Source organism: Paramormyrops kingsleyae, chromosome 10, assembly GCF_048594095.1.
Source record: "Paramormyrops kingsleyae isolate MSU_618 chromosome 10, PKINGS_0.4, whole genome shotgun sequence".
Classification (NCBI taxonomy): domain Eukaryota; kingdom Metazoa; phylum Chordata; class Actinopteri; order Osteoglossiformes; family Mormyridae; genus Paramormyrops; species Paramormyrops kingsleyae.
Window position 1 is genome coordinate 8,500,067 of NC_132806.1, and position 9,207 is coordinate 8,509,273.

General features: G+C 40.4%; 1 protein-coding gene across 2 annotated transcripts; it reads left to right on the forward strand.

Moving 5' to 3' along the window:
• Window positions 1-5,631: 5,631 nt before the first annotated feature.
• On the forward strand, window positions 5,632-6,862 carry LOC140593161 (uncharacterized). 2 transcript variants are annotated; one of them, XM_072717075.1, is made up of 2 exons: window positions 5,632-5,683; window positions 6,028-6,862. In XM_072717075.1, the coding sequence occupies exons 1-2, from the start codon at window positions 5,634-5,636 to the stop codon at window positions 6,740-6,742; spliced, it is 765 nt and encodes a 254-aa protein (XP_072573176.1). In that variant the 5' UTR covers window positions 5,632-5,633; the 3' UTR covers window positions 6,743-6,862. The 2 variants fall into 2 exon arrangements, with proteins under 2 accessions (XP_072573176.1, XP_072573177.1); XM_072717076.1 differs by having other exon boundaries at window positions 5,652-5,683; window positions 6,025-6,862.
• The last annotated feature ends 2,345 nt before the right edge of the window (window positions 6,863-9,207 follow it).

The following is a 9,207-nucleotide window of genomic DNA, read 5'->3' on the forward strand; positions in this document are numbered from 1 at the left end:
TATAATCTGTGTCAATGAGCACTGCCTTGCCTGAAATGCTTACCTGGAAATTAACTTAAACGTGTATTACATATTATAGGAGAAATACTTAAAAATGTATTAGATTGGCTGGCTGGCTCTTGAAAGTAGGAACTGTAAATAAACTGACCTTAATGAGTATTACAGTCAGGTACATTGCAATTCATTCCACTTGAAAAGTTACAACTTAAGCTAGTTCAGTGTAAGTGTATAGCTCAGTAGTCTAAGTATGTGGCCTTGTAATCCAGAGGTTGCTGGTTCAAATCCAGCTTCAACTAGATAAGTGCATGTTTATGGGCCCTTGAACCATGAAAAGTAATGAATTGCCATGTTCTCAAATTACTTTTTGTAGATTTCTGAACAACACCATTTATTAAACAAACAAATCCGCATTTGCAGAATGAAGAATTAAAAATGAAAATAAACTATTATTTAAGAAATATTCCTTGGAACAACAAATTTTCATGGATTTTCATGCTGCCAGATTACTAACAAAGTCGGCTGCAGTCACAGAGCACTTGTAAAGATTGTACATGAGAAGAAAGCGAGTTTGTTGGCAGACACACCTCAGTCTGGTCATCCACATGCATCAAAATCATGCTAGGATCATGCACTTCCTGTTCCAAGATGACAATGCACCGTGCCATTGCTCCAAACAGGTGATCAACTGGAAGCATCAGAACAACATCGATCAATTGAGTGGCTTGCCCAATCTCCCGATCTGAATCCGATTGAGAACTTGTGGCACAAGGTGGCTTTGGAGATATCCAAGAGACATCCAAAATCAAAACATGAGTTGATTGAGTCACTCATTGCAGCCTGGAATCATGTTATCAGCCATGATCACCTCATCAAACTGGTTCACTCAATGCCAACATGGTGCAGGCAGGTGATGAAGAACAAAGTGTGGCCCACCAGATACTGAGCCATCACTGAGACACAAAATGTCCTTTTTCAAGGCCACCTACAGGAACATGAAGAAAACTTGACGCATGTCTGTTCTACTATATAGTATTACTCATTTATTTTGCAACTTTGGCGAGAGAAATACATTACGCAAATTACTCAAAAAGACGACTGACATGGGAACTTTAACAAACAAACTCAGAAAAGTAAAGCCAAGCTAGAATAAAAACTTGATTTTTATTACTGTGTCCCCTGTAACACTGTTTTCAAATAAATGCATTGGCTCAACGAAGGGGTTAAAAATAAAAGGTCAAAAGTTGGAATAAATGCTAAATTAACAAGCGGTTGCAGACTTTTGCATGCCACTGTAGTGTGGCTGCGTTTTTATAGCGAAGACTCCTCTTCACAAGCTGTGCAATACCATTTAACATTTGTTATGTGTTTGAATTGGCTCTTGGTCATGCCAGTACAGACACGGTGTTGCCACCTCTGGCATCCATCACAGAGTATCTACAGTGGGATTAACAACATACAGTTTAGGACAAGTAGCCATATTTTCCCATCTATCAAATGACTACATTAATTTCCTCACCCAGTCACCATCTTCATTTTGAAACTGTCCACACCATTGGCAGGCCTCCTCAAGAGATAATGTAAGGAAATAAGCATGAACTTACTGGTGAGCAGGCATTCATCATTATACTTATCACCCAGTTTGCCAATCATGTTCACACACCCTTCTGACTGACTTTGCCTGAATGACTTGCCCTTTATTGTGCTGTTGTGGTTTTTTTCCATTGTAACACAATTCAGTCTTCAAATGACTTCACACACACTGTTTTTTGCATTATCTCAAATTAGTTGTACTCTTGGCATAGCAATCTGACTTTTCCAGCTCAGATTCTGTGAAAACATAGCTATAAGGCCATTCTGTCAAAAGGGGCTGACAGACATTCGCTATAGTCATGTTAATATAATATAATATAATATAATATAAAATTCTTTAAAACCTGTTAAGTCTAAAACTGTAAGAGTAGGTGTACCTGTTTACAAGACAAAAAACAAAAGTTCTCTTACATAACTTTTGTAGTATTTGAAGGATTTTATACCCCATTTTAAGCACAACTGTACAATTGATTAACCCTGCCCATAACAGCCTTTTACCCCTAACTGTGCAGTATCTGTATAAACTGGACACATCTGGTTTGACCGCCCCAAGGAGCTTTGGTAAGTTAAAGTTTACCTTGCCTTATGTTTCTGTTACAGTTTTTCTGAATTGCTAAAAGACTAAACCTCATTCTTGGAACAAAATTTCCAATTGCCAAAACTCATTTATTGAATCTATCACTCTTCTGGTGAAACTTTAAACACAATTTGCAGATTTGAGCAAAACTCTAAACACATTCCCATTCATCAAAACACATTTTGCACTGTGGTGAACTTTGATGCAAAATAGAAAACACAGGCTGCAGAAGTTCAGTACAGCCACCATACAGTAGCCATCATTTAAACACAATGACTCAAAACTGTTCACACATGTTTCTAAACATGAGAAGAAGCCAAAGAGTGACTAGAACATACAATATGTGCTAGATGAGAGTGCAAGTGCCACTGGTGAGTTGAATTTTGACGTCAACGTACAGACGGGTCACACAGAGGATTCTTCCCGCATCACCCAGCAAGGTGTCCCTATTGCTCACTACCGACAGTTACTGTACTGTACTTATGACCAGAGACCCACACAACAATTACGTTTCAAACTACATTTTCAGACAACTTCACATTATATGTGATTGTAGAGCTAAATTATTCCCTATTAGTTATGAAAGATTATTAAATTTCTTACTTACACGGTGACTATACGCTTATTAGACTGCATTATCCACCATCGCTGATGTATTTACCCGGGACTAAGCTTCTAACTACAGCTCAAGAACTGTAGTTCAAACTACGCAACTTTACAACAGTGTTGCTCCACTATGGTCTTTGGAAACGCATCCCAGAACGGAAAGGTTAAAGAGGAGCTTTTTCCCCCAGGTCATAATGCTCCTAAATCAGGACAATACTCAATGCCTCTAAGTACTGCTTCACCCTGTCCAAATCATTGGCACATACCTCAGGCCTCTTGCACATTGCACAGCAAAATACCTCTTACCTATCACTTATGTATAGATTATGTACAGCTGAACATTTCATATATTTTTTATCATATTATTTTTCTTATTTTTTTCTATATTTTGTTACTCTCTTATCATGCACAGCTGCTCAGAGTGACCAGGGTTACATTCCACTACATGTTGTGTGTGTACAACTGTGTACATGACGAATAAACCTTTTGAATCTTCAATCTTAAATTTTTGTAAAGTACAAATTCTGACCTTCCTGGCAATATATCACATGTTCTGGGGCCTCATTTCTACATGCCACTTCTGTGGACTTTTAGATTATGTAGGGCAGCTTCCCTATTGTTACAGTGTATAGGACAAAATGGATAATTACAAATCCTGCCCCAAACACTTTTAAATGTTTTCGTAAAATACAAATTTAGCCTTTTCCACTACTACTGTATATGCCAAGCCTGGGGGACTTATTTCTACATGCTACTTCCATGTTTAAATGTAACAGATCTGCTTTGCAATGTTCTTTTTCTTTCTTGTATTAATTCTGATATAATGACTTGTACAGTGCCAACCAATGTGACGTTTCTATAATAGTGTAGATATTTCACATGAGTGTTTGCAAGGTGTACAGTAGCCTTACTTATATGAGAAAATGAAACCAGACAACACGAAGATATAGTTCGATAGTGTTTCGATATGAGATCTACAAAAATACTTAAGAATACACTTTATTGGTGAAAGAAACATTTTTATTTATTGATTTATTACGATTTATTTTACTCATCCAGAACAGGCACCCACAAACTGTGACGTTCATGGTAGCTGGACGTCCAAATGCAAATTATACGCGACTAGAGAACGCTCAACAAATTATATATTTTAAAAAAAAAAATTCAAAAAAACCAACAATTAAATAATTGTTAAACATTAACAACAATAAGGATTTCGGACAATCGTATTGTACTCTGTAATATGGATGACAAAATTGCACTGGCTGAACGCGCAGCTGCTGCGCCTTCCTGAGCTCCTCGAATACCCCTTTGTTTACGTCCAGCGTATACTCCACCCCTGCAGGCGACGGCAGATCGCGCTCCACGTCACGTCAGCTGCAGACACACCTCGAACGCACCCCGTGATTAGGTAACGTCGTATGGGTTTCTTTCTATGCCACGTGATCTGTCTACGCGGCGTGCGTCTTTTGCGACACGTCTGTTTATAAACACGGAATCCGCTGTTTGTAAACGGTCCGCATTTTACCCTCACCCCTCCATTTCTTCCAAGCGGCTTGGTATTACGGTGTTCCCGGCAATTCAGTTGCCCTATGTTTCTCCTGTCTATCAGGAAATAATGTTTCCCCTAATATTAAAGCAAAGAGGTATGTGAAATGTCTGAAAATCACTCAGGTACATTATTACATGTGAATACAGTAGATCGTCACACATAATATAGTCTTATAAGCAATACTATACCGTTTTCATCAAGAAATAGCTCTATCGAGCGAAATAAGTAATTTCATTTATTATCGGTAAAAACAAAAAACATAGAAAAGGCATGTGATGTTTTAAAATTAATATATGGCTTGTTTACCTCAAGAGCTTCGTAAAAAGACATGAAAACAACAGCGAAACCGTGTACAAATCAGCGCGCGACAGGGGAAACAGGGAAACTGAATTGCCCGGAACGGCAAAAACTTTTTTATGTCGAGTCGTGCCATCCAAATCCCACTGGATCTGTGGCCTGTACTACGAAGCGGGGTTACTGGCTTATCGGGGTAACTTGTTGGATTTAATGTAGTCTGGGCAAAATGTAAGTGAGCGAATATGAAGTCCATTTAAACTGTGGTACCTTAAATCCGACAAGTTACCCCGATAAGCCAGTAACCCCGCTTCGTAGTACATGCCACAGAACGGCAAAAACTTTTTTATGTCGAGTCGTGCCATCCAAATCCCACTGGATCTGTTCATACGACCATATGGCGATTAAAGCCTGTGTTTCCTCGTTTGTCCATCCTTCCATTTTACTTTTTTATATTTTTGTTTCTAAGGCTTTTTATTTTGTTTCTCGCTGTGATCGCTCTGTTCGCTGTGTTTCAAAAGATGGCGGTTGTATTTTGTGTTTCAGCGGTAGGCTATTTGCATAACCAATCGACAGCAAATACATTTGTAGGTCCCACCCCAAAGTACCGAAGTACCAAAGAAGTACCCCAACTGGTTTGGCACTTTTCGTACTCGAGATTTCGGTACTGGTGAGAAATAAATGCAAATCTGGATGAAAATAAAAGGGTGAGATGTTGCATAAGCCTATGGAAACAATGCCATGACAAATGTGCGCCATACTCAAAGCTAAAGGCGGTCCAACTAAAAATTTTAAATGGCGACTTTTTTTTTGGACGGGCAGTGTATTATATACATGCTCTTGTCAAAAAAAAATCTTTATAAAGGTAGGATTTAGTATTCCAAAAACTTTTTAAATAAAAAAATAGCTGATAAAAACGCGTGCGTGTGTTTCTGTGTGGGCGGGGGGGGGCGGGGTGTCTTATATTCGGCCAATACGGTATATTATACACATTCTAGAACGTTCGCGCATTCTATGATGTTGACCCATCCCCAACGAATCTCATTCTTGATCAAGATGGCAAGGTAAGTGGTAGACTCCCCCTCTTCCAGCAAATTTTCGCCAAGATGGGGATGCTAATTATTATTGTTAATGACAATTAATATTGATTAATTGCAATCAGTTATTATTGTTAATTATTGTACTGCCAAACTAGCTAGCAGAGGTGTTTGGAGGATAGGTGATGAATGTGTATATGTAACATTAAAATGCTCTGGCCGTCTACTTTGATGGTACTTAGATGTTTGTTATTAAATATTATTTGACTAAACCGGATTATGCAGCTGTTTGTTCTCTGTGAGGTTTTCACTGTTATCTCTTTTCCTGTACTGCTACCTTTTTAACCGAATGCTGTTTCTTCTCTCAGCAGCAGGCGAATGGAAAAAGCGGTTTCCTGGATTGACGATGCTTACTGGGCAGCCTGGGATAAATGGGATGAGATAATCCAGTGGGAAGATGACCTGGTTAGCTCACGTAATGGAGGCTTGGATGCTGGTGTGGCAGAAACCGCTGTGGAAGAGAGTCTGCAATATTATCAAAAGAAAAAGTGTCGAAAGACCAAGAATCAGACACCAGCAGCAGAAGAAAAGAGAGCTGAGGTTGGCCTTAGACCAAAAGTGGAGACCGAAGGGTTCATGAAGCTGCAGCAGGTGGAGGTTGCAAAAGTGGAGGGAGGGAAGGTCATCATAAGAGTCAGAGATGAAAAAAATTTGAAAATTGAAGATCTCGACATTGAAATAGGCCTGACAGACCTTCAAGAATTCAAAGGTGACGCCCATTTTGAGATTGTTGGGCTTGACATTGGCGATGTCATTGTGGAAGTGGTAGAGGATGACATACAAGAGACAGAAATAAAAGTGGAAGTCACAGAAGTGGAATTTGCAAACTGCGACGGGGTCCCCTTGAATGACGTAGCAGTGGATATCTGTGACCTGCTAATGAAGGAAGTGCAACTAAGGCAAGATGACTTCCATGAAAATGAAGCAGGAAGAGTGAAAGTGGCAGCCAAGGGTGGGAATGTGGTGGAGCTGCCATTGAAGACCTCCGGCACCCGTCGACGAAAGAAAAAGAGGAGGCAAAGTTAGGATTGGAAGCCTGACCTATCCAGTGCTGTCAGCAAAAAGAACAGCAGGCAGAAGGTCAGCATCCTTCTCAGACTTGTAACCAAGTGTTACTATTAACTTTTAATAAATGATTACATTTAATGTGGCGAGTTTGAAGTGTGTTCCTGAAGACTGAATATCAGGATGATGAGAGAAAAGTTTTGAGTTTAAACAGGAACTGTCAGACCATGGCATTGGTGCAGATGGGAAAAGGGCAATGATCCACTTACAGCTCCCAGACACACAGGATTTATTGATGAAACAATACTACTAAAACAAAGGACCACAAGGGGTCACAAACAGATGGAGCAACACTAAGGTAAATAACTAAACAAGACCCTCGTGTAATTACATAGGCTAGGCTTGCATGGGCTACATTTAAATAAAACAGAATAGAGGTACTTTATTCATCCCTGTGGGGAAACTGTGTTTTCATCTGTCCTGTCTTGGTATCAGTGAAAGAAACATACAGTACAGGTGACAGCAAGTTTGGCTGTTTATGCTTGAAATGATTAAAGTCAGTTTTTAGACCAAAACTCAGCCTTATATTAACTATCCAGATAACTAGCCACCACACCCCCAAATTATAACGGATCTTCTTAAATTCTTTTATAATTCACCTTCCTCTTTGCACATATCGACAGCAGCTGATGCCAGATCTCCTGGTGAGCTGCTTCAGACAGAACAATCCTCAATTCACCACTAGGGGGTGCCAACGCTGCAGCTTGGTTCAGTGATTGATGTTTGACAAAGACAAGTTAATTTCTCTCCACATATTCTTAAATTACAACATAACTGAATCACTTTCAAATTGTTTTTAATCCATGTTAATCTTCTGAACAAGGACTAATCTTTGAGGTTTCTGTGGTAACAAACCTATAAATCAAGATTTTATCAAAGTGTTTAAAACACACCATCTATTTTCTGATGACAGATGCCAGACCTATTCAGTTTTATATCTAACAATTTGTACAGCTCCTTCAGTATGTTACATAAAACACGTGCCTTCATCAATGAGAATCTGCATATCCTCAAGATTTTTTTGGTAATATTGCATAATGGCACTACTCAGAATGAAACACATGGTGTATAACAACACAAGAGAGGAATGCAAAAGCTGCAAATTTGAATTGTTTAAAGAATTAAGCGGTTCATGAATCAGCAAGCCAGTGTTCTGATGCTGCAAAATCTCCAACCAGACTGCACAGGGGTGAAGAGTCTGTGGGTGGTGGCTCGGGTCCTGGATTATAGACTGAACCTTGTTACAGAGGCAGTTAAGGTACAGTTGGTCAGTGGAGGGTAGGTCAGTCCCAGTGATGTTCTGAACAGATTTCACAATGTACAGAGAGATATTAGCGATGTAGGTAAAGACAGGGGCTAGCTGTGGTTGGATAATGCAGGCAGGGACGCCGTCAGGGCCAGCAGCTTTGCATGGCTTGACCCTCCTAAACATTCTCCACACATGCTGTTCAGGCAGCGGCAACAGAAATTCCCCCAGCTAACTTTATGCTTTCTGTGGGAGAGTGTTCTGTGTTCTGGCCTCAAACCCTGCATACCTGGGGACAGATGACCATGTCGAGCTGTAATCCACAAACAGCAGCCTGAAATAGTAGTTGTTTTTTTCTATATGAATCGGGGTGATTTGAAGGAAACAGCATCTCAGTGACCTGTTGTGGCGGTGGGCAAACTGCAGAGAGTTTCAGGAATGACGTCCCAAAACAGAGAAAACATCTAAGGAGACTGCTGAAACTAAAAAATTTGGGTTAAGAACTGTCACAAATCGCAGGGCACGGACCAGGGAAGTAGGAGAAGGAGACGAAGGATCGGGGAATGAGGGATTTAATAGGCAATCGGAGAGGCATACAGGGCAAAACAAATAACGACTTCAATGACTGGGTTACATGTGTGTGGAGTTTGCATGTTCTCCCCATGTCGTCGTGGGGTTTCCTCCGGGTACTCCGGTTTCCCCCCACAGTCCAAAGACATGCTGAGGCTAATTGGAGATACTAAATTGCCCATAGGTGTGAGTGACTGGTGTATGAGTGTGCCCTGTGATGGGGCGGCCCCCCGTCCTGTGTTGTTCTCTGCCTCGTGCCCATAGGCTCGGGACCCCCCTCGACCCAGTAGGATAAGCAGTTGGAAAATGGATGGACTTCAATGACAGGACTCGAGAAACATACTGTGACACAGACTTAACTACACAGGACTAATGAAAACAACTCGAAACAGCTGATGACACTGGGATTCCACATGACGTTAATGACGTGGCACACAGGAGGACTGGACAAACACAAGAATGGGTGTGAATGATCATGATCGGCGATCACTTATACATTTGGTGAAATAAAATCGTAGAACTCGTGTCTAAGTTTAATAGGAAAGTAAGAGCATTTCCACACGTACAATGTGAAGGGAACTCAAGGGATTGGGACTAAACAGCTGTGTAG